Source organism: Toxotes jaculatrix, chromosome 21 (assembly GCF_017976425.1).
Source record: "Toxotes jaculatrix isolate fToxJac2 chromosome 21, fToxJac2.pri, whole genome shotgun sequence".
Lineage (NCBI taxonomy): Eukaryota > Metazoa > Chordata > Actinopteri > Toxotidae > Toxotes > Toxotes jaculatrix.
In genome coordinates, this window is record NC_054414.1 from 17009149 (window position 1) to 17034672 (window position 25524).

The 25524-nt window shown below is 43.0% G+C and overlaps 2 protein-coding genes across 3 annotated transcripts in view; one reads left to right on the forward strand and one right to left on the reverse strand.

The window, feature by feature from the left end:
• The first annotated feature begins 254 nt into the window (after positions 1 to 254).
• Positions 255 to 3076, forward strand: g6pc3 (glucose-6-phosphatase catalytic subunit 3). Its single transcript, XM_041066508.1, has 6 exons — positions 255 to 542; positions 993 to 1099; positions 1200 to 1290; positions 1406 to 1524; positions 1839 to 1980; positions 2074 to 3076. Exons 1-6 carry the CDS (start codon positions 325 to 327, stop codon positions 2414 to 2416), a joined length of 1020 nt encoding a protein of 339 aa, XP_040922442.1. The 5' UTR covers positions 255 to 324; the 3' UTR covers positions 2417 to 3076.
• Positions 3065 to 25524, reverse strand: part of tanc2b (tetratricopeptide repeat, ankyrin repeat and coiled-coil containing 2b) — a 121784-nt gene continuing 99324 nt past the window's right edge. For both annotated transcript variants that reach the window (XM_041066507.1, XM_041066506.1), the window contains 20 exons: positions 24096 to 24377; positions 23776 to 23900; positions 21565 to 21796; positions 20463 to 20632; positions 19637 to 19915; positions 18669 to 18836; positions 17133 to 17293; positions 16390 to 16498; positions 16154 to 16276; positions 15707 to 15943; positions 15412 to 15624; positions 14225 to 14318; positions 12796 to 12929; positions 12441 to 12564; positions 11643 to 11818; positions 10979 to 11111; positions 8619 to 8710; positions 8370 to 8516; positions 8044 to 8144; positions 3065 to 7865 (listed from right to left, as the gene is read on the reverse strand). In XM_041066507.1, the coding sequence (XP_040922441.1) occupies positions 5789 to 7865; positions 8044 to 8144; positions 8370 to 8516; positions 8619 to 8710; positions 10979 to 11111; positions 11643 to 11818; positions 12441 to 12564; positions 12796 to 12929; positions 14225 to 14318; positions 15412 to 15624; positions 15707 to 15943; positions 16154 to 16276; positions 16390 to 16498; positions 17133 to 17293; positions 18669 to 18836; positions 19637 to 19915; positions 20463 to 20632; positions 21565 to 21796; positions 23776 to 23900; positions 24096 to 24377 (5177 nt within the window). In that variant the 3' untranslated portion in view covers positions 3065 to 5788. The remainder of the gene's footprint in view (positions 7866 to 8043; positions 8145 to 8369; positions 8517 to 8618; positions 8711 to 10978; positions 11112 to 11642; positions 11819 to 12440; positions 12565 to 12795; positions 12930 to 14224; positions 14319 to 15411; positions 15625 to 15706; positions 15944 to 16153; positions 16277 to 16389; positions 16499 to 17132; positions 17294 to 18668; positions 18837 to 19636; positions 19916 to 20462; positions 20633 to 21564; positions 21797 to 23775; positions 23901 to 24095; positions 24378 to 25524) is intronic.

The following is a 25524-nucleotide window of genomic DNA, read 5'->3' on the forward strand; positions in this document are numbered from 1 at the left end:
TCGAAGTGCGTCGCCTTCTGGTCATTTATTCAAATATTTGACTCATATTTACAATTTAATCTAACGAACCTTACGTTGTATCATAAAATCATCTGCCACATGCTTTAACTATCGATCAATTGTGATGTTATTTCATTAATCGAAGTAGAAAGTTGTGGCTTTGTCTCCCATTCAAACCCACACAACGGCCCCCCAGTCAGAGTGCTCCCTCCACTGGAAATGTGACGGTACTGCGGGCTTCACTGCAGCACACCCCCAAGCCCAAAACAATCAGGATTGCATTTACCACATATATCAGTACGTGTATTTGGTGAGGACGTGGGAATGGAGGCGGTTTATACTCAAGGCATTTGGATCGCAGAAACTCTTCAACAGAGGGCAGGGAGTCAGGAAAAATTCTGGCTGGTTGTCACTCACATTGGAGATCCTAAAGCAGCTTTTCTGCTCGTCTTTCCTTTCACCTATTTCATCAATAAGCGGGCTGGAGTGGCCGTCCTTTGGGTAGCAGCTATATCGGAGTGGTTAAACTTGGTGTTTAAATGGTAAGGCAGTCAAAATGTTTTAAACAGGACTTTAATGTGCTTGTACTCCCCACTTCAATCAACTGTAGCGTGTTAGCGTGTAGCTGGCTAACGTTAAACTTCCTTTTAACATCAAAAGCAGTTTGCATCACTTAGCTGAAATGTCATATTTATATATTTTTTTCTTTAAAAAAAAAAAAGATTATTATTGTCGAAAATGAAGTTAGACACCAGTGTATTCCGTTGACGTCGCAGCTTCCGGAACAATAAATTGAGTCCGTACTATATACTGTCCGACTTGAAACAAACATACGACTTGAAACACGTGGAACCACTTATATATACTGTACTGTGTAGTTGTATTTGTAGTGGCTTTAAGAAATGAATCATTTTGGGAAAATAAAAAAACAAAGAAATCAAACGTCATAATAATTTGGGGATTTTGTGTTGTAAATGGATATTTTTTCCCAGGATGTTGTTTGGAGAAAGGCCATTCTGGTGGATAGGTGAATCACGTCTATTTGCCAACAAGCAACCCATAGTTCACCAGTTTGCCTCTACCTGTGAAACTGGGCCAGGTGAGAGGTCCTCAAAGAAGAATATAACAAATATCAATCAAAGATAGTACACTTACCTAATTGGGCAGCTGGAGTTGTAATGCCAGCCTCTGTCTCGCAGGCAGTCCGTCGGGACATGCGATGGTAACAGCAGCGGTCTGGTGGGTCGTGGTGTCCTCACTGGGGTCATTTTTGTACTCCCGTACTCACAGGTATGCCCCTTTAAAATAAACAAATAAGGTGTTTTGGCTTTGAAAATGAGCAGATAAAAGAAATTGGAGGATATCAGAGCTATTTTTTTATGAATCTCTTTCTATGTGCCTCCAGTGTAGTGTTATCAGCTGCTCCTTACCTGCTTTATGTGTTGATGCTGGTAGCAGTTGGAATCTCCAGGATCTTCATCCTCGCCCACTTCCCTCACCAGGTCGTTGCTGGCTCCATGACAGGTCTGTATATAGTGTCATGCACAAGCTAAAATATGGAGTATGTGTGGGCTATATGGATTAAATCAATTTTACATAAAACATATTGACATTCACAGTGTATCATAATGTAACTGACAAACAGAGAAATCTTAAATGGGTAAAAATAACCAAACATTATTGTCAGCTTCCACTGTAGCCCAATACACCCAAATATGTTAAAGACAACATGCATGCAATGGAAAAATGTATATTGTCTCACAGTATATATCATCATATATAATATTTGTGTTAGCTGTAAAAATTCAAGAACATACTGATTGAATTGTTCTTCACAGGTTTCATTCTGGGGACTGTCCTGAGCCACAGAGTACCAGAAGGTCGCCCCCTGCTGTTCTTCTTTAGCTTCAGCATTGGTCTGCTGCTCAGTGCTCTGATGCTGCATGCTGGATTACAGCATCTGGGAATCGACCTCTCCTGGTGAGTCTTTCCACTATATTCATGTGTATTAGCAGCTCTAGGTGAGGCTGAAGAAAGTTTTTCTGGCTTGACTGGATGTATTCTATTCCACAGGTCAATTGCTCTAGCTAAGAAATGGTGCAGCCGTGCCGAGTGGATTCGTTTGGATACAGCGCCATTCTCCTCGCTGACTCGAGATTGTGGGGCTCTTCTTGGTTTGGGGCTGGCCCAGTACTGGAAGCCAGGAGGATGGTCTCTGCCTTGGGCTCCAAGGGCTTTATCTCTGGCTCTTTCATCCATGGGACTATACCATGTGAATCGCCTGCCGCTCCCAGTCCGACCACAAGGCCTCTTCTATGGCCTCTTCTTTGTCAAATTCGTAATAGTACCTCAGATTGTGATGGTACTTGTACCTGGACTAGTTCACCTTTTCACACACAAAAAGAAGAAGGACTAGAAACTGTTTTCTCTCCAACAGATGTCTTTCACACCTCTGAGGACTCAAGCTTTCTTCTGACAGAATAGTTTCTGTAAACACTTTAAACATCTGCTTAATGTATTTCATCTGTTGTGGGTAAAGGCTGTAGTCACTCCACATTGCTTTTTTTCCTCATAGAATTCAACTGGCAATTGCCTTTTGTTAAGTCAGCATCTTAATGTTTTTTCTTTTGTACGTGGGCCTTAAACGAGGGGAATGTATAACATTTTAATTCACTGGTTAGGTTTATTAGGTTTATCAGATGGAAAAAAATGTGCCCTAATGCAGATCCGAGGACCAAAACATCAGCAAAGCTACTGTGAATAGTTGACACTGAGTCAGTGTCACTCGTGATGTCAGTGTTGTATTTAGAGTTTGTTCTGCTGCCACCGAGTGAACTAAAAAACAGTAACTGCAGTTGTAAACATTGTAAGCTTTACAAATATTTTGTGCTTTTGCAATGTCACGGTATTGGATCGCATTATATTGTATAAGCATTTATCATTGTGTCGATGCACTGGTTTTATATGTGGTTACATGGAGCAAAATCATCCAAAAAGAAATAAATTACATTTGTATGTTAAATGCACATAATGAGTAAAATAAATAACTGACATGCAGGGCGTGTTTCAGTTGGTAACCATTTATAAATATGTTCTTTTTTTCCCAATACATAGGTTTGACTGTACAGATTACAATCAGTTATCATGAGATAAAAACACATTCTTTTTATTGTTTTTAATTAAACTTTTTATCACAGCGATCTGAAAGCTCACATTTACAGACAAGAGAACTCTGCTCAGCAAGCAAATACATTAAAATAAAATAAAAGAACCTTTCCCTTTTGTCTGGTGAGGGTTTAAGGAAAATGATAAGGATAGTTCAGGGATAGCAGTCTCCTTATCTTGATCCAAACACTGTATCACGCACCAGAGTCAGGACACTGCTATACATGTTTCTGCTTGAGCTCATGGAAAGAATAGAACATGCATCAGACTATTTACAGCAAACTAATATACACAGACAGCTTGAAACCATACACCCTCAAATATCCTCAACTTAGAAGTCTTGTTTAAATTAAGTATGGTACAGTTTATACCTTCATTTCTGTAAAGATAAGTAGGGCAACTCTCTGGTAGCAGGTGAAACTGAGGATGAACAGGAGACAGTCAGGAAGATCCGTCTCTCTTTAGATATTCTTTATCTAGAACCAAAATAAAATGTTACAGACAAATGGTCCATAACTTTTCACACATATACAAATAACTTTAATATTGTCATTATTTCACTTTCTCAGTCAAACTCCAAATATGGAGTTTCTGGGTTTCTGAAATGTCAGTCTTTTTTTTTTTTTTTTTTGTAGTTTTTTTTCTTGCAGTAGATTATTATTTTCAAGACGTGTGCAGGACCAGCTGGTTAGCCTGGCTGATTTGCAGTTAGAGGAATTGAATGGATATTTTTTTATGAATACTTAAATATGATCGGCCTCTTGAAACAAACTTGCTTAACTAACAAACCCGAGCTGAACGGAGTGGAATATCTGAGCCAGTATGTACAACTTGTGCTAGAAAGTCTATACATCTTCACCAGTTTAAAAACATTGTTTGCTCTTCATATTGTCATTCATAACTGCTTTGTAAATCATATAATAATAGTGTCTATGATAGTCTGGTACCACTGGCCAGAGGTCTGACCCATCACACACCCACTTTCTCCAAATTCAACAATCATAACAACACAGTAAGTAAAATACATAAAGTGCACCCTTAGTTAAGAACTTAACAGGCATTTTTAGTGCAGAGGTGGCGGAATAAAAATGCATTGTGGGTAAAAAGAAACAGCACAAAATAATGCAGGAGAAAGGGAAATGTCTATAACAGTGGTCGTGTATGCATTTGCTTGCTTTTAGTCGCTGAGCACTATCCATATTAACCCATCACTAGCATATGTACTGTACGTCCTACTCTCTCTTATGAACATACAGTGTCATTACGTACTGAGGAGGGACAAAGGCGAACTTTGATACTCATGTGCCACCTGATAAAAATCACCCACCACAGGATTTGACCAGAGTCATTCAGATGATTGAATGATTCTGTAGCCAAAGATTCAACCTATAAACACATTTATTGCACTCAAGGCCTATTTTTTTGTCTAATGCAGCAATCTGTCCTCAAATCAAGATTTATGAGCACTTTCTAATTCAGGGTAAGATTTGATTGTGTATGTGCTTATTAACTCAGAACTGAAACTGGTTGAATGACAGAAAATAAATTGCAAATACTTTGATGATAAATTGATAATTTCAGTCATTTTTCTAGCAAAAAATAAATAAATCACTGGCTCTAATGCTTTTTCTGTTTAAAACATTATAAAGTGAAAGTGGACTACTCGTCAACGTTTGAAAATATTGATCAAATTATACTGGGTATATTTTACCAATATCTGACATTTTACCAAAAAAAAAAAAGATTAAATGAAAAATAATCTGCAGAGTAATGCATAATGAAAATAATCCTTAATTGCAGCCCTAGGTTACATCACTGATGACGTATTGCAGCATAAAAAGCATTCTCTTGCATTATACCACCACAAAACTTTTTTTTATTTTGACACAATAGAGGTAATATTATCATTCAAAGTTGGTCTGTGTCCCTCCTTTCTTACCCTGATCGGTTTTCCACATCCATATGACTAGCAGTGGGACACAAAGGCAGGGTTAACAGAATACAATTCAAACGCAAACTATGTTTTGTTTTATTTCTATGTACAATATATAACTTAATTATAAATATTGTCATTTTTCTCTAAGTACTGAGTTGTTGAGCCATTTGTATTTTCTGAGCAATGTACAGTATTGAACATATAATATTGTATTACATAGAATAGAGCCTACTAGCAACCTTGGTTAAGAGCACACTTTGAAAGAACAGAAGATGGATACAGAGTCCACAAGTAGAGTCCGATGATTAGTACTTTCACTCTTACAGTCCCCACCTGTTGTGTTCACTTGTGGGAACTTTGTGCCACACAAAGTTTTGGAAGTGCACTGGTCTTTGATTCAATGTGAGATCAGAACTTAAGACCCTCCTGTTATCCTACCTGTGTGCAGAATATGATAATGAAATAATCGCTTCACTGTTAGTTATGTTTTTCATATAAGATAATGTCTAATACCCTAAGTTTGTGTGCCGGCTGTGTGGTTTTCTCTCTGACTGGATCTGTCTCTCATGAGTTCTTTAAGACAAGTTTGTCCATGTCACATATACAAGGGTCAGCAGCATCTGCTGTTGAGCTAAATATTTTTCTCCTCTAACTCCCACTATCAACCAACCAGTCACAGACAGGCCATCACACATTTGACTCCACAAATGGTCTCTTTGGTTTGATGGGGGAGGTGGGGCCTTGGGTGCGGGAGTCACGCGAGAGCTGGCGGTACATGTTGTCCTGGTAGGCCTGTGCCACGGGCAGAGTCCTCGCCACCTTCACATCTGGGTAAGTGGGCACCTGGCTGACCCGCTCCAGGATGTCCCCACTGCCACGGGAGCCGTTAGCCATTTTGCCCAGTGAGGGGGGCTGGGTCTGGGAGTAATAGTCCTCCTCCAACAGGTGTCCATTTTGGGCGTTGTTGGTCTTGTTGTAGTAGGCGATATTGCCCAGTGAGGCGGGGGGGCTGTAGGTGGAGCCTTGCTGGACCAGCTGGCCAGGCGAGGTGGGGCTAATGGCAGAGTCCATGGACGCCATGGGCCTGGACCGCGAGGGCTGATGCAGGTACTGCTGAGTCCGCGCCGTCTTGTCTATGATGCCCATGAAGGGTGTGTTCCGAGAGCGGGTGGTCTCGCCCTGATAAAGCCCCCCGCCACCCTGAGAGGGAGAGATGGGAGAGATGTCATCACAGGTACGCTCATATGTGGCTTGTAGTGGGATCTCCATCTGCTGAATGGAAGAGGAAGGCCTGAATCCTGGCGCTAAATTTGAGGTGGATCCAGTTGAGATGTTGTTGCTGGAGGGGGAGAATCGAAGGCCTACGCTCTGAGAATGGATGAGAGGCCTGGGGGTGGGCACATGCTGCTTTATCTCAGTAGTATTGGCACTGACGGGGCGTCTCACCATGTGGGGTATCTCAGGAGAGCCCAGCTGGCAGGGGGGCATGGCATTGGCGCGCTCCAGTACATGTTCCGAGACTGGGTAGTAGGCGGCTGACTGGCTGCGGCTTATCTGAGGTGTCTGGCTGTAACGGATGCCCCCCGGGCCCCCGCTGCTGGCGCGGTAGGCAGAGGAGGGGCGCTGGGGTATCTCATCCTTCAATAGACCGGACTCCATAACCCCTCCTCGGCCGCCGTGCTGACAGAGGGCCCCAGAACTGAGGCTGGCCTGTACCTGGGGCATGGACCGTCCATCCAGGGAGGGCTGGTACACCAGCCGGCTCTCCACGTCCACTGAACCCCCTTGATAGCGACCACCCATGGAGTGACCCATCTGGCCACCGTAGCTGCTGTTCCCCATCACATTGCTGGGCTGGTTTGTGCGGACTATTTGGGCTATAGAAGGCTGAAGACGAAGGCCTTGGGCTTGGTGGTGCTGGGAGGACAAAGAGGGTTGTGAGCTCAGCTGGAATGAACGCTGGCTGCTCATCTTAGAGAGGGGAGATTTGGGTCGACCGGGGAGCTGCTCAGTCTGGTAGCGCACAGGTGACCCAGACTGGGATCTGTACAAACAAACACTCTCTACTGGTGGACTGGCTCTGTACTGAGCAGCCCGACGTAAAGGGGAAGGCGGTGGGCTCTGGTGATCCATTCCCTGACCCCCAGTGCCCATAGGAGGTGGGCTGAAGCGGTAGGACGGCTGATGCACTGGAGAGGTGTGAGGTGGGCTATGTCGGTAGTGGGAGTTCTGATGTGTTGGAGATAAAGCGGGTGATGTGGGCTGGTATGTCCCGCGGGTTGGAGAGGACATGGAGGAGGAGGTGGGGTGATATTCGTAGGGCTGGCCCATGGGCGAACTTCCTGCTAAATAGATCTGATCTGGATGAGTGGGGGAGAGCGGTGGGCTCTGAATGATGGGAAGGCTGGAAGGATTGGTCAGAGAATCAGGTGGGGGCAGACCCATAGACATGGCCTCCAGCTCCTGCTCCAGGTAGTCCTCATCCTCAAACAGGTCCTGGACAGGCTCCATGTCCTCCAGACGGGGCTCTGGGGGAGGGGGAAGAGGCATGGACAGGGACAGGGACAGGGACTCCTCCTCTTCTGGGGGAGGCGTAGGAGGAGGGGAGGGCGGAGGCTCCAGTTCCAGGTCCTGCTGCTGGTGCTCCTCCTGGTTGAGCTGGTGACACTCCTCCTCCACCCTCTGGAGCAGCCGCTGGATCTCTCGGTTGTTGGGGCACTGCTTTATGGCTTCATTCAAGTCCTCTAAGGCTTCAGGAAATTGTCTGGAAATAGGAGAATGATAGTTTCTATGTTTTTTGGGGAAAATGTCATATTTGTCTAAATTGTCTAACAATTGACAAAATGCTCAGAACTGTATGGAAGAGCATGCTGGAGTCTACACGGTGTAGAATGTAGCTACAGAGATTATTTCATGATGTGTGGTGTGATAATAGTGTGTACCTGCTGCTACGCTTGGCGCGTGCCCTGGCATAGTACGCTTCATACGATTTTGGTTTCAGTTCAAGTGCCTTTGTAGCAAACTCCTCAGCCATCCCAAAGTCCTAGAGAGATTGAGCAGAAGAGATTACTATTGATCAAAACCCAAAACATGTTGCCCACACAGGAAAATGTGGTCCACAGCATTTTCCTCATTATCTTGTGATGTATAATAAGGTTCGGTTTGGTTATTTCATGTAACAAATGTCTAACAAATGCCAGGAGTTTATCCAACAAAGGTGAGATTTAGTAAATCCCCATTTTTCACTGGACACCGTTCCTGGACTCACGTTCATTTTCCTCCGACATCGGGACAAGTTGAGGAAGAGCGATACTTTGAGTTCCCTGAATGTCTTGAGGTCCTCGCTGAAGCCTTCGCGTGGAAACTTTTTGAGGGCGTACTGATAACGCTGCGCTGCCTCCTTCACCTTCCCCTTCTGTTGGACAGACAGAAAGAAACCTGGTCATCACAGATCACAGATTATCTATAATTCACACTGTGAGGTTTGAGCCGCAGAGCACACAGCCTGTTCTCTGACCTTGTAGAAGCTGTCCCCCTCCTCGATGAGTTTGCTGAGTAAGATGATCATGATGTCGGGTTTGGAGGTGGCCATGGCCCATGTGGCTGGACCTGGGTAACACAGGAAGGAGCAGATGAAAAAAAACATAGTGAGAAAGACACACAGTAATAAGCAGAAGAGGAGGAAGGAAGGAGCGACTGGAAGTCACACTACACACAACAATAATAACAGGGATGAGGACAACAGCAAAAAATGGGGAATGGGTGAGGAAAGACAGGCAGTCCACTGCAGAGAAAAGATTACAAACCCCGCTCTGAAACCCCGAGAACACTGCGACCTCGCTTTGGGACATCAGACCTGGGTCAAATACTATTTGCCAGTAATTATAAGCCTTTTTTTAAATCTTGCTGGGAGTCGCAGAGGGCTGGCAGTTTGCCTAATTGGAGTGCAGAATGAGCACATTTTGAATTTTCCTGCAACGGCTGATTAGAATGAACTTCAGCAGTTATCTGCAATTATGTTTTGGCCCAGGCAAACCCAGTGTAGATGTACAGTGCAAAAAAAAACATCACACTGTCATGTCTTTCTTTTGAGACACATTTTCTGTCTTGTCAAGAAGTGCAGATGTACAGTAATTCTTTGTACTAGTGACTAAATCAAGGATGTGATCAAGAACAGCAGAAAAGCAGGGAAACACTAATCTCCCAATAAAGGAAGAAAAAGACACCTGATCCCTGCAGACTGTTTTATGACTGAAAAATCAAACACAATCCCTCGACTGAAATTGATGTGTATGTTCCGTATCTGCGCAACAGCAATCCTTGACACATGTACACACACCACAAAGATGAAAAGGAGGGGATCTTGCACAAGGAGACACAGGGCAGGTACAATAAACAAAAAAGAGGCAAGCAGGAGGGATATAACAGAGCTCTGCAGGCGTTAGCTGTCCTCTGAGTTGGTGGTGGTGGTGGTGGTGAGGGTAGGAATGCTGCTGACTGGCCTAGCTGACACTGAGGAATCGTCTGGAAGATGAACGATGCACAGCACAGTTGTTTATCACCTCAGTCTGTGGTGGCGGTGGTACAAAGGAATTACAAATGCATGCATATCCGCTAAGTCACTACCACGCAAGTGTTACTGAGGGCTTTCCATCATGCATCTGTGGGATGGTAGGTCAACACCTCGATACGACGTCACAGGCTGGAGGCCGGGCATGCTGTCATTAACCACTTGAACGTTAGCATCTACCTCTAGGCAATCCCGACTGCATCACTGTCAGTGCTAATACCTTTGCATGTTATTATTTGTCAGTTTGAGAAGGTTTTGGTAGCTAAGCTCGCCTGCCGACACTTAGGACGACACAGACAACACAGAGAGAGGAGATAGAGCTGTCAAAATGCCTGGTGGGGTGAGAAGTCGACAGCCTTGGCTTTACCTCGGGGCCGACTGGGCAGCGTCTGACATCCTGGGACCGGAGAGAGAGGCGGGGGATAGGGGTAAGAGGGGTGGTGTAGGGTGGGGTGAGGGGGGTCATGAGCAAGGGAAAGGAGTGTAAGTTTAAGGGCAGAGGAAGGAGGGGGGCCAGAATTGCCAGAGAAAACAGGGGTGTGGGAGTGCGTAGGAGCAAGAGAAAAGAAAGAGAGAGAGAAACAGCGGGAGGGTGAAAGAGAAAGAGAGGTGATGGCGGTGGTGTTGGAGGAGGAGGAAAAGTGAGAAAAGGAACACAAAAAAAGCAGCAGTGAGAAGCAGAGATAAGTGCCTAGGCAAAAAAAAAGGAAACATAGATACCAAAAAGAAACAGCGCTAATAACAACCTGTCTCTGAGCAACCGCAGAGGGAGAGAGACAGAGAGGATGTGATTGAGAGAGAAACGGGGAGATATCATGAGCCATAGAGACAAACAGAGGCACTAAGAGAACATGACAGAGAGAGAAGGAAAAACAAAACAGCGGCAACAGTAGTACAATAAAAAGAAACACACATCAGAGCCATAAATAGCTGAGGAGAAGCAGCACGGTGAGGCAGTGGGGGGGCGGATGACATACAGTAGCAGGAAGTGGTTTAAGCTACATGGAGACACAGACCTGAATCCATGGCTTATTGCAGTAAAATGCTACAGTGCTCTATAATGACCAGCACTACTAAAAAGAGAGTGTGTTTTCATCTTTGGATTCTCCCTTCGTAATCTCTCATGCAGCTCATGCTTGAACTTCAGTGCATGACCTTTTCAACCAAAATACAATCTCAAATTGTTTCTCATTTCACAGCAGGCAAATGACCTTTTATTATGGTGATACAGGACAACGATGCTGCACTTAGAAGAGGTCCTTTGTGTGCTAAATGCTTGGCACTTTAGCATGTCAGCCTGCTCTTACCTATCTTGGCTCCTTTCTTGAGTAGGGCGACCACCACCGACGTGTTTCTGCACCCCACCGCCCTGTCAAGAGGACGCATCCCGCTGTAGTCTACGTGCTCTATCATGGCCCCGTGGTCAACCAAGAACTGGACCTGAGAAGGCAAATAAATGTGGTCAGATTTACTGTCAGTAGAACCTAATATTTCATCCTGGTCTGATATTCAAGCGTTGGTGTTAAGCAAATCTATGTGATTTTGGAAACAGCGAAAGCAGAAGGGATTCTCCAAAATCAGTGACACCTGAGATACAGAGAGTGACAGACGGATGAGCAGATGAACAAATAACAAATGAACAGAAGGAAATGATCAGCAGTCATCTGCTGACCTCATGACACGAAACCCTAGATGAGAAATTTGTCTATATATAGTTTTATATATAAAAAGTTATAGCTGAGATTTTTTTATGCGTCATCTACATTTCATTTTTGGGGGTATCTCACTTTAAGGACTATGAACATATTCTTCTATAAAAGGCAAAGTTCACAAAGCGAACTTTGGGTACTTAACAGTTTCTGACTCTTATTGCTGCGGACATGATTCAGTTGGTACCAAAAAGGTGTGGAAGTTTAATGCGCAACCCTGTTCTTTTATGGTTCTACTTCTTCCACCCCACTGGCCATTTACCACTTCAGAGTCGCCATAAAAAGCCGCCAGGTCGAGCGGCGTGCGTCCGTTCTTGTCCGTGTGGTCGGTGGTGGCTCCACTTTCTACCAGACAGCGGACGACAGGTAAATGGCCTTTCAGACAGGCCCAGCTCAGAGCGGTCAGACCCTCCTTATCCATCAGAGACAGGGAGGCTCCTGTGGAGAAAGAAATGGCTGCAGTGAGTCACAGCAAACCGTCTTTCATTCTAAAATCACTACTACACCACTGAGTATGCTGCATCTGTGGCTGCCTGGTTTGTCATTTCTGCCATTTTATAACTAACTTCTTAATTCATTTTAATGGATTTTTAAAATCTGCTGCTGATTTAATTTGCCTGTAATTACAGTAAACATAAACTGAAAACTGTAATTACCCTCATGTTTATTAGTGCAGTCCCTGTGTGTTTTTTGTATGAGAGACTATGGGGTTTAGACAAGTTCAAAATGAAATACTAAAACAGAAATTGATGTCAAAAAACATTGAGAGCAGTAGCATCATCATTGGAGTTAAGAAGACATGTCTCAGAAGACAAACTACAGTCTCATCAAATCTCTGTATACTTCACACTGAGCATCCGCTGTCGTTTTGCTTTATGTACTGTATTTTTTACATTACCATCAGACTCAAGCACATACAAGCACTTTGGAAAATCCTCCTATTTATACACATATTCATGCTTATGTTTACAATGTTCTAGTTGTGGTTTTAGTTTTGCATGAAAATGTCCATTAGGCAAAGTTTTTTTTAATTTTTCTTATCTTGGATATGTCAACTGACCTTGAGCTAGTAAAAACTCCACAGTTCCCAGGTGTCCCTCCGAGGCGGCCATCATTAGAGGGGTACGACCCTGCTTGTCAGCCAGGTTGACATCTGCTCCGTGCGTGAGGAGGAGGTCCACGATCTAAACACATCAAAATACAGAACCCATGTCATTATATGTCAGCAACTGCACAGTTTACTTACTTAGAGTTTGTGTTATGAAGATTTTTTTATCCAGTCAAAAGAAAATAAAACAAAATTATTGGTTTTTAGGGCATAATTGCCATGTTTTTACTGCCTTAGTTTAGTCTTGGGGAACTTTTTCAAAGCATGTTATCCTACGTGAGGGGAACAGATCAGGCAGACAACTAACCTGCCAGTGTCCCTGACGGACGCCGCTGAACAGCGGGATGATGCCACGTCTGTTGGGCTGGGCCACGGCGGCACCCTGTTCCAGTAACAGACGACAAACCTCCAGCTTCCCCCGACCAGAGGCTGCGGTCAGAGCTGAACGCACACACAATCAGGGAAGAGAGGAGGGTAAGTAGGGTAAATGCAGTGGGTAGAAATCAGATTCTTACTATTTCTAAGTGCCTTCATTCATTTTAAACAGAAATTATTTTTGTTCTAAGATCACCACCTTAACCGTTCCCCTACCCAGTTATCTCCTGCTCCTAAGCCTTGAAATCTAATGTTTACACTGAGTAATTCTAAAACCCTCATTAATTAAAAGTCCTGTTTGTGTCCGCCTGATGAATCACAGTCCAATATTAACTCCCCTTTAGCTTTGTTTTTGGTCTCCACCAACTCCTGAGTGAAACAGCAGGGTCTTTAGCTGCTAAATGCTCCATTCCACACCATAGTCTCTAACTGTGTCTGTCTGCTGTCTGATGCTGAGAAGGTTCTGTACAGTAAGATTTTTTTTCTCTGAAGAGAAGGAGGAAAAGATGAAGAGAACAGACTTTTTAGGAGCAAGGGCTTTGAAAAGACATCTTCTCAAATGTAATGATTATAATTGGAATAATTAAAGCAGAGTGAATGCATGTCTTATCAGAGTGGCAGCGGCCCTGGAAGGTAGACCCTTGTCAGCCTGCTGGAAGAACGCTTTAACATGCACAGTTCAGTGAGTACATGTCTATGTGCCGATATAGCTGTTGCAAAGAATAATGTATTTTCAGCTGACCCATCCAGTAACACTGGGATTAGAAATCATCTTCAAGAATAACTGTTGTCGTGCTGATCCCTAACAAACAATGAAAGTATGGCTGAGTGAATACGAGCCCTCTCTCCAGCTGACAGTGAGAAGCAGCCTTTCCAACACATCCAGCGGGGGAATAATGCTCACAATAAGGTCTCATAGCTTTAGGTTACAATGATACATTACATTTCTCAACACCCTGCCACTGTGCAATCAGACTAGTCATTTCTAAGCACCCTGGAGCACACTCATCCTTCCCCCTCCCCCTCCTCTGTGTGAGCCCAGCCCTGTCTCTGCTCCAATGACACCACTGCACTGCCATCAGCATCTGACGCAGCAGCAGCAGACACACACAAGAACAGTCTCTCATATCCGCACTGCAGCGCTCCGCCTCGCAGTGCCACACAGAGAAACCCTCTCACAGAACACTCCACAGATCCTTAAAAAATATTGTCTGAATTGTACGTCTCAGGACGAGCTGGAGTATATTACATTTGTCCAAAGACTTAAAAACCACATGCATCATAAGGCATTCACACTCATCTGTTGGTACTGAATTCAGGGTTTTGTCAGTGTAATGTCTGGCTTTAGCAGGTATTCCCACCTGTCTCCCCCCACAGGGTGTCAAAGTTATTGATTTGAGCCCTCTCCACCTCCTCTTCATCTTTCTCTGGCAGGTCCAGCAGGTAGGACACGATCTGATGGGGAACAAGATTATGACACAGATTAATGTCCACGTTTACTTTTACTGCAACAAAGACAAAAAAAGGTTAAATACAAATAAATGATAGAAATAAAACCACTTGTTAGTAAAAGAAATCTGATTTCCTGTTGAATCTGTTGTAATCTGATCAAAAAGGCTGAATTTTAGAAGACTGATGATCATCATTAGAAACTCCATTGACCAAAAGACCATGGTCAATCAGTAACTGAAAATAATAATTATCACACAGCAATAAAAAGGAGTTACCACATTTTACAAATCACACAGGTTTCCTCTCTCATTACACAGACATTTTTTATATTTCTCTTTTTATTTAACTTCTTTTCTCTTCCATCATACTCTCTTTGTTTCCCCTCCCTTCTTCACTCTTACTTACTGGTTCACAAAGAGATCTGTTACATTTCCAAAGTGCTATCAGCTCTCAGCTCATTTGACTAACTATTTCACTGTGTGGTTATGTTTCTCCTGGCACTCTGAACATCTACTGGTGTGCTTTGAAAACAGACAAGTCTGCACCCAGTGATACAGTTGTCAGTTTGCCTTTAGCTCAAACACTAATTATCAACAAATGTTAACATTTGTGAACAACTTCTTGGATCCCGATTTTCCTCCTGTGACCAAGTTAAAGTTTCCCTATGGAGTTTTTTTTGTTGTTGTTTTATCTCTAGTAGCGCTATGGAGCTGTATTTCGTTGCGTGGGTCGCCCTTTTGTTTATCCTTTGCACGCATACGAGGATGAACACGAACACACACGCACGCAGGTGGCACAATACTTGCCAATGGTTTCACATTATTCCCACGATCTACAGGTGGCAGGCAACATGGCAAGATATGCTGCAAAGTGCCAGCAAACACAGGGAAGAAGAAGAAGAAGACGACTGCTAGCAAGTAAACATGGATATAAACATTGCTGGGTTTAAAATAATTCATGCATTCAACACATCTGTTAGAGCTCAAGGATACACTCCTCCTGCACAAAGCCACATAATGCTGCGATACTAAGTTAGCATCAGCCAAAACTATCACTCCACTTTAACCCCCATCAGCCTCCTCCCGCCCAGCTGTACCTCTGTGTATCCCATACTGGCCGCAGCAATGAGGGCCTGCTGGACTGCGTGGCTCTTGGTGAAGGCTGCCTGTTGTTGTGTCTGTGGTGACTGTTGTTGCTGTTGTTGCCCCATGCCCCAGTCACACTGGATGAGGAACTTCACCACCTCCATGTGGCCCCTCAGGGCTGCATGAACCAGAGCGCACTGCCCATTCTTATCCAAGTGGTCCACCTGTTAATGGGATGAGGATTTGATCAGGGACACAAGTAAGCACATGAAGTAGGACATTGGAATTATCTGTGCAATTCCATACCTTCGCTCTCCTGCGACAAAGTGCAGTCACAATGGCCATGTGTCCCCCGGCGGCGGCATAGCCCAGCGGTGTGAGGCCACTTTCAGACGGGGCGTCGACGGAGGCGCCAAACTCGAGCAGCAGAGCCACCATGTCCATGTAGCCCAAGTGGGAGTGGACACACAGGACAGGGGCATTGTTCAGCACCTCCGTACGATAGTTCACATTGGCACCACCCAGCATCAGTAGCCGGCTCACCTGGAAACAGCCCCAAAATAAATAGATAAATAATGAGGAAATAAAAAGTTAACACAGCCTAGTAAGGCTTCAAATCTTGAAACTATCTTAGCCCAGACAGAGGAAGACTTCTGCAAAGAATATTCCGAGGGGCACTCTTGATTTGGTACCTAGAACAAGTTGCAATATTCTTTAAGGTATGACTCCTCTCTGCCATGTTAGTGAATGTACCTTGATGTTGGGAGTATAGAGGTTTCGGAGTGAGGAAAGTGCAGCTGAAAGGCCCTCTGTGCTGTAGGATACCCACAGGCCTTGCAAGATGGATGAGGAAACCCCGACTTTCTTGCTGAGACCCTTGAACAGAGACGTAAAGTGTAAATATTCATTACTTTGGACCCAGACCACAGCTGTGAGGGTGTGTGTGTGTGTGTGTGTATAGATGTAGGTGGAGATATGTAATAGTATACCTTGAAGATATGTGCTTTGAGGATGTGATGGCCCAGCTCAATAGTCTGCTGTCTGTTCAGCTTGTTCTCCTGCCGAGAAAACCAGAAGGCCAGTAGGGTGTGCCCGCTCCTGCAGAGACAACAAACACAGAATCTCTCAATACTTCAGACTGAGTCATCAGGTCATTAAGCTGCGTTATCGTCTGCACAGTTGGTGCATTCGTTTTAAATTATAGTACATGAAATAAAATGTCCCGGCTGAAAATATCACACTACATCTGCTAGATAAACATAATGTACCTGCGACCAACAGAGAGAGACTTTTATTTATACACACTGATTAACTACACAGTCACGGCTGTGGCTTTGAAAGTACATCTCTGCATGTCACACAGCGTAAACAACCAGCCGCCTGTTGAATCATCAACTGTCACGTTTTTGGTTACTTTGACTGCGATTGGGCAGGTAGGCAGGTACCCTGTAATTTAACTCTTTATTTCATAACATAAATATATTTCATAATAAATGCTTAAGATAAAACTTTACTTATGCTTCCTAAGTTTTTCTAAGTTCTAAGTTAACTTTTTAAGGTCCCTCTTCCATGTCCCACCCCAGTGTTCCTATTTTATTAAAACTCTGCTGTTTTCGTTTGACCTTCCATTACCAGTGTCTGGGCACCTCCTTTCTACACATACGATCACTTCCAGGATCACAGAGAAAGCATCTCCAATCTCATTCAGTCCAATTTGACTGCATGTCCTCACCTTGGATCACACAGGAACTTTGTCTTTTCACCCTCTTCTCTCCAGATCAACCACTCCCTAAAGGATGGGTGAACAAACATCCTGGTACCGTCCCTCCTCTTCACCAGGAAGACTGACAGGTTGTCAACACGTTGCTGGAAATCCTCCCAGTCCAGAGTGCCCTGTACACAGACACAGACATTGTCTCGATGTTATTTTGGACACTGAGCACTGTTTCCTAAAGCCCTGACAGTGTTTATGTCAACAGTAATGAGAAAATATGATGGCTGGAACTGGCTGATATTAGCCAGGTTTCCTGGCATTGGAACAAGTCATTACATTTTGTTTTTGGAATCTGAGTTATGTAGTGTGAGGTATACGGTGGCATTATCATTCTCAATGACAAAGCAATCCACGTCAGTGTTAAAACATCCTTGTTTCATCTTGAGTTCAGTAAATAAATTTGATATAATATATGCAGTTATCTATTTTTCATGCAAATAAAAAAAACAAGATTCTCTCTCAGACCGTTAAACCCCATGAAAGCCTGGCTTTAAATCTTAAGTATTTAAATATGCAAACATTAAGGTATTATCTCTACAGAGTCTAACACTCACAACGAAGCTGAATAGCTTGATCTGGACTGTGTGGGTGTTGTTTCATCAGATTTGACTGGCAATTACAAAACCACCTGTTTCACCTTTTTGTCATCTCAGCTTCAACTTCAAACCAGGGAAAACATAAAAACACAAACAAAACAAAAAAATTAAAATAAAATACAGATATTTGTGATGCTAAATTACTGCAACTGTTCTAAAATGTGTGAGAATATAGTGTGTTCATGTAGGACCTCATCATTCATGGAAATACGCAGATTAAAAAGACAGGCTTTCAGGACCTGGTTATGTTAAATAAACCTGTCTGAGTTTTGATTGAATTACTGACTCATTTACTTTTGTTCGGGGGTGGAGAAAAATCACAGGATAGCAAGAGGTGACTTCACAAGGTAACTAAAACCCCTTTAAACCCATATTTCAAACATATTAAAAATTTGCTATGCACTTTGGAAAATTGGCTTTGATACAGACTGGATCACCAAGGCTGTTTTATAATACATGAATTCCTTTGAAGAGCTTGAGATATTAACCTTTTATCATCCACTGCTGCAGCACTGTAGAACTTTAAAAGACTGCTATTGAAAAGTTCTATGAAATTACACAAATATCAACATGTAGCATACAGTATGCACATATAGATTAAGGCATTTTTGCTCATTCTGGTCTTTTTTTAAAAAGAATGCTCTGTTGGAAAAATAACCAAAGTGCACTACACAACAGCGTATACTACAGAAATCTTTCAAAAAAAAAAAACAACTATCTGCCAACCTTTACAACAGTCCAACAGTGTCATAAATTCTTTAAAGCACCTGTCCAAATTTATTGCAAGTGTCTAAAGATCAAAAATACTGTTATTCAGGCCGAACCCCACAAAACGAGGGCATGTTAAAGAGTTAAAGGGTCTCAAGCTATGAGTTCTTCCATACTTTAGTATTATTACCTGCAGTGAACCAGCGTTGATGGCCTGATATATCTGCTCATCGGTCAGAGGATGAAGCGAAGCCACCGCTACGTTGAGCAGAGGAAGCGCCCGCTCGAACGATGACTGCGTGGGGAAGCGCATGTTACACTGCAGCAGGTACACCTCTGCGAGGTTGACTGGAACCACCTGAGGAAGGACGGAGAGCATCTGACTTTTAATGCTGATTTCCTTTGGATCAGCTCTTCAGAATATGAATAATGTATTGTGTTTGTGAAGCACATCTTCAGCTATTCCACATGGTCTTCCTCAGAGAGGAGTGTGTGAATTTATTAGTTGTCTTTTTTTTTTTATGGAGCCTGGAAGCACTCCTGAATACATGAAATTAAATGAATCTGGGTGTGTGAGATGAAATATTTTGTTATGAAATATACACTAAAACAATTCAGCGACATTATTTATCAAAAAGGTGTTCAATTCTGACAGTCAAACAGAAGATTTTATGAAACTACTTTTACACAAAACATGTCAGAGCGCAGGTAAAAAAAAAAAAATGCCCCCGACCCCGGGGTCAAAATATCCCCCTCATCTCTTCCCCATTGCTGTGCATTCAGTAAGTTATGCTGTGGGCTACACCTTGAGCACTGGTTTTTCAGCCTATATATCTTTACATTTTGGCAAATTGGCACCATTAAAGCATGCAGGATTAGCCATTAGCAGATCCTGTTTGATCCAGCACCTATGGATGTACAGACAATTATCACTGGGTTACTTTGATCCCGAGGAAAGCTTCAGGAAGAAAGGCAGGTTCTGGACTTAAAATGAGCATCTTTTTTTCTATGATTTCGAAGCAGATTTACAGACATTGATGGAAACTGAAGATAATGATTTAGCCTCAGAAAGGATAAATCACACTAAATCTAAAACTATGTGTATTATGTCTTTGTGTTAAGATTCGATTGAGCCATGACTCAAACAAAAGGACACACCTTATAGCTGGAGCTTTTGAGGACAAGGTAGCCCTTCTCGATGAGGTCAAAGGTGAGTTTGAGGTACAGATAGGAGCCCTGACTCAGGGCCTTGAGGTGGGTGCTGAGCTTGCCGAAGGTGGTGTTGTCCATCTTGCCGTTGAGCGAGATGTTGTTCTGGATCTCTGGGCTGCTGTGGATGCGGTGCAGGATGTATCCCTGCAGGTCCTGGTCTATGGCATCGTTTTCCTCCAGGCTGTCCAGAGAGATGCGGTGGAACGGCAGCGCGTTGGTGATCTCCTGAAGAGACAGAATCATTTCAGTCAGGAACATGATTTTGATGATATTGGTGTTGACATCAACAGCCTACAAACTTACTAACAGGCAAAATTATCTATATACACGTCAAAAATAGTATGACATGCAATGAATAACTAGTCTGTGCCTATTTCTTCCTCATGATAGATAAAGTGAGAGGAGATGAAGATAGCACAGATAGAACCAACAAATTCAGATTTTAAAAATACTTCTATTCATCTCCTCTGCATAATGTGCATAGAGGGAAAATGAAAAGGTCACAGACAAAGAGGGTCGAGTTGTATACAAGACAAATTCAATATTGTCGGTTAATGGTGTCCAGCTGATGCAAAAATAACCCACTGATAATGCTGATGTAAGACCCTCTTAGCAGGCAGCGGTAACAAGAACACAATAAAGAATAAAAAGAGTCCTTCCATGCAGAATTTAAGAGTAAAATTGCAGGGGAGCAGATACAAACAGTGGGGTTTACTGTCATCACTGTAATCTGTATGGTACACTCAAACAGAAAATCCTATCTGTGCTCTACCTGTAACGTGGTTCTGACTGTGACCACCAGTTTGAGCCAGGGAGGGAACTTATTGATGGTTTTGGTGAGGAAGGACACAATGGTGTCGCCGTAGTCAGGCTTGTGGAACTCGGCCTCATTCAAACCGTCAATGAGGATGATGAGGTCCTCCTCAGAGTTGATCTTCCTCTCTGAAGACAGACAGCATGAAAACAGTCAAATGTTAAGTAAATCTATACATAAATGATGGACTGGAATAAAAAAAATTAACTGCATTTGGAGCTTCAGGGTCCACTCGACCTTATAAACAGCAGATTAACAAAAAATACTCTTAACACAAGGTCCATTTTACTTTCAACCACATCCTATGGCTTTCCTCCGCACGTGACAGTTACTCAGTTATAAGCTTAGAAACAAGTTTGAATTAAGTTGCACTTTGTGTAGATATTTCTTTTATCAAACCTGCTACAAAGCTTTAAAATCTGGCTGAGCCTCAAACTCATTTTCATTTAATATTCAGAAATGAATCATCACAGCTTTTGTTTTCATCTCTCCTCCAAATGAAAGCTTGCAACAATCACCTGCGAAGCTCAGGTTTGGTTTAATAAGTTAGGAGGCTTACGAAAAATTTAGTTCCAGCATTGAGATTACAAACTTTAATCTTGATTGTATTGGGAACATTGCGCACACGAGGCATCTAATATCATGCACCAAGTACTTGAGTCAAAGTATAAATTGGATACTGAGATCTGAACAGGCATCAGTTATAAATTGCCAGAAGCACTGTGTTTGAATGGTGGAGTAAATAGCTTTAAATGATTACAAATTCCAGATCATTGTGAAGAATGTGCAGAGATGCAAGCCAACAGAGCAAATAAATCAAGGTTAACAGAACAGGAGGCTGAATAACTTTGAGAGGCCTTTTAATCATTCTGAGTTCGATATTACTGAAGTTTTTTAACTATATCTATAGTTTTTATATAGTGGGTCACTTACTTTATACAGATGATTTTATACATCCATGTTTTTGTCATACTTTCTGTGCTTGAGCAAATGTCCTTAGTTATATTCCACCACTGCTGAACCCTGTGGGAGTTTCTATTTTCAGCTGCGAGTGTATCACCTTTGTAAAGTGCATCCAGGGGCTCTAGGACCCCCCTCCTGAAGGAGGCCAGGGGGTCCTGGACGCAGGAGCGCAGACTCAGGATGCTCTGTAGGTGTGGCTCCCTCAGCAGCTGCTCCCTGTAGGCGACGAGGTGTGGCGAGCGGCACAGCAGAGCCGCCACATTGTGCACAAACTCCGGCACCAAGCAGGTGTAGGCGTTATCTGCCTGGCAGTAGTGGTACGCCACCACCTGGGGGTGACAGAGAGTTGGGAAAAGATTGCGGCCGGGTCAGTTGGAGAAATATGAACATTCCCGTTCCCTTCCGGTAATCCTAACCTTGACCAGCCTTTGGGTATTGCAAAACTGATTGAAGATCAGTGTCAAGGAGCATGAGAGCGAGATGACACCATTTTGGAAGTAGCACTTCTTTCAGGGCTCTGCCGGTGCAAAGCCAGTTCTCCCAGCGTCTACTACAACTCACTTGAGAATGAGTCAACTTCATGGTGGATGATTGCAGTATAATGAAACATAATACTTCTCGTTTCGCTGTACGGTTTTAGCCATTAATAATTCATGGCTTCCGGCAGCCGAGTGAGACTGATTCGGAGTCAGCTCATGCATGCTCATGTGTGAGATGGCTGTGGCACGAAGGAGTCAAGTGTTAAACTGTCATATTCCACAGTTATGTACTTGAAACATGTTCAAATGAATGCTTAAATGAATGAATGAACGAACAAACGAATGAATAAAAAGTTATCTTGGGATGGAAATGTAGTGACATTAGAAAATAATAGAGGGCAAGTGAATTTTCTGAGGTTAGCCAACTAAACAATAGCAGCAGGTGTGACCAAGTGCTCCTGGGTACTGAGAGATCACAAAGAGTTTGAATTTTCTGAGGCGGTGGCAGCGATCAGAGGGCAGTCAGAAAAAAGGGAATGGAAAAAAAAAAAGACTAATCAAAATGAAATGCTAATTTTTGGTCACAATGGAATAAAGGGCTCTAAAACAAAAGGGGTGAAAAAGGGAGTGAGCTCAATTATTAATGCACAGAGTTAACAAGATCTAATAGCTTGGCTGGGAAATGGCTTTCTACAGGTATAAATATTTCATAAGGCTCCCTGGCAAAGTTGTTTTTTCTTTTTTAAACACATCTGCATAATGCATCAGGCTGGGACTGGGGATGCAGATGGCTAAGCAGCAGGGGAGAGGGGCCGAGGTGCAACAGCAGACAAGAAAAAGAGCGCGAAAAAGAGTCGATTTCACACATCATATGTAAGTTTACATTGCAGGCAGGTTACAAGAAGTTAAATACCCCAGTAATATTTAAAAAAGCAAAACAACATTTAACAGAAAAAAAAGAGCTGCACAAAATTTTGAATATATTAAAAATGTAAAAACAAAGTTAAAGCTTATCTCCATCTATTTTGAAGTCTCCCACCTAAGGAGAAAGCACTGTGTGAGGCCATGACCGCTCGCAGGTGGTGTGAAACGCTGCCTTTCTCTCAAAAGCTTGAAATCGTATCGTGTCCGTGTTCTTATTATGGAAATGCATTTTCTAAAGAGCGTATCGCCGGCTATCGTACCACCTATGTTGTCAATGACTGAAAAATTAAAACATTAAAAGGAGCCATTTAAATTTATCTTGCTGTTTTTCAATTAGAGACAGACTGAGGCTTGGAAATTTCATGCTGAACCACAAACAATGAAATTTACCACCATAAGAAGATGACCATTTTACTGATAAAAGAATATTTCCTTTGATGAAGAAAAATACTAAAGAAAAAACTGACAATGCAGTAGTATGCAAATGAGACCCTTGACACAATATCTGGCAATTGAATAAATTTTTTTTTTTATTTCACGCAGCTGTGAAAGGGGAAATGGAGGTGAGGGGAGGCAGAAATGTCCCTAAGTGGGCTGGGATTGTGCACTTATCTTCTCTAAAAATACAGCAATTAAACGAGAGCTGGAAATTTCATATGAAATGGCTACAAGCACACTTTTTTTTGGAGTAAATGGCTGAAAAATACATAATTTGCCTTTGTAAAAGAAGGCAATGGGAGGAGAAGAAGTCGAAAATACACCAATCGACCATAACAAAGTATTTAGAGATAAATGTTCCACCTACATTCTTTTGGAGGCCTTAAGGGTGTTCTGTCTGTAAATTAGAATCTGAAATGTAAATGTGTGTGTGTGTGTGTGTACATGGTCACAGGTGTATCTGCTACCTGAGATGCCAGCCTCCTCATGGCTTCTTCCTGACGTCGCCTCATCTCAGGAGTCCCGGGACAGCTGCCTCCTCCGAGGGTGCCATGCGTGGGCTGGGGTTGGGTGAGAGGGAGCCCCTCTCCATCTGGACACAAGACAACACAACACACTCAGGGACAGCTCCAACATGTGTCACATTCATGCAATCTTTGTACACGGCTATTCTCAGAACAAAGGCTGAAGTGACATTGACATTTCTAAGAAAGCAATTTTTGAAGAATCTTCATTGGTTTGCAAAATCACTGCAGAGGCCTGGAAATAAAAATGAGCGGATGCCTACGTTTGGGTGAGGCCTGTGGACTGTCTGAGGCGATCTGTCTCATGCGGGTGCCGTGGCAGCTGAGCGCCACCAGGCGAGAGATGATCGCGGTCTTGCCGAAGCCGATGTTGCCGACTACTACCACGCCTCGGTTGGTGCTGCCGTTGGGGCTGTTGAGGTGAGCATCGATCTCCTGGAAGAGCCACTCGCGGCCCGTGAAGACGGAGTCCATGGTGATGCTGGGCACCTCAAACAGCAGAGGTTTGAGGGCGATGTCTTGAGGCCGATAGGGTGCAAATCGCACTGCCGGGTCAGGGAAACAGAGAACTGGTTAGTAGTGTTACAGTTATTTAGGTACTTAAATTAAGATTTTGCAATTACAGTCTCCTACTTTATCCCCCTGGAAGATGAAATAGGGTGAGTCACTGTGTATACACATACTAATATGCTAATAATACTGAGTGACAGGTGCAAGTATACTGTGTATGACTTCTAAAATAGGCATGCAACCACATAAAACCCTACATATCAATGCATAAACAACTACTTAATTTTTTCTCCTGTATAATGTTGGACATTAGTTGCATTCAATTTCACATTGCTGCTCTACTAATTTCACCAGTGATTGGATCTTTTACACGTTTACCTAGAACAAAAAAGCGCATTTATTTTAAGATTAAAAATGTCTCAAGCTAATCTACATCTACTTTTACTCGTCATACTTTTATTATTCATGTTATCTTCTTTGAATTCTTCTCCGCTTTGATTACTAGCCTATATTTCACAACAAAACAATCAAAACTCAGTGTTCTCGGCGCTCATGCTGTAGCAAAAGAAAATTTGAAAAAAAGTCAAGGGAGCGACTACTTTAACAGCCACTGCCGACTGTTGATTATACTCACTAGGGGGAGTCATTAAACTAAAGTCCTCCAGAGGTAGAGCATCTTTTCATCAGAACATATGGACCATTAAAGACTAATGAGGGTAAAATGAATCTGGTATGAACTTCTGAAGCTGTGTGATAAATTCACTGTAAAATTTAGTCTGCTGCTTCTGGGTGTCATCTCCTGGGTCTCGTCTTTTAAACTGATTTGAGCTTTGAGAATGAAAACATGTTCTCTTCTAACTGCTGTGTCACTGCTTTAAATGTTATATCAGTACCTGATTTTGAGTGTGCACTGCATGTGAATAATACAAACTGTTTGCTGGCAAGTGATTGTATGTGTGTGTGTGCGCCATTGTAAAATGCTAGCCAGCAAGCAGGGCGACTGTGAGGAGCACGTGCTACCTGAGGCAACAAATGAAAATTAAAGTAACTTACGTGACTGGGATTGCCAGGCATGGGTGTTATTAGCGGAAGCTGAGACAAACAGCAAGCAAAAGACAGAGAGAGAAAGACAGAGAGTGAAAGGAGAAACAGAGTAATGAGAGAGAGGGAAGAAAGAAAAGG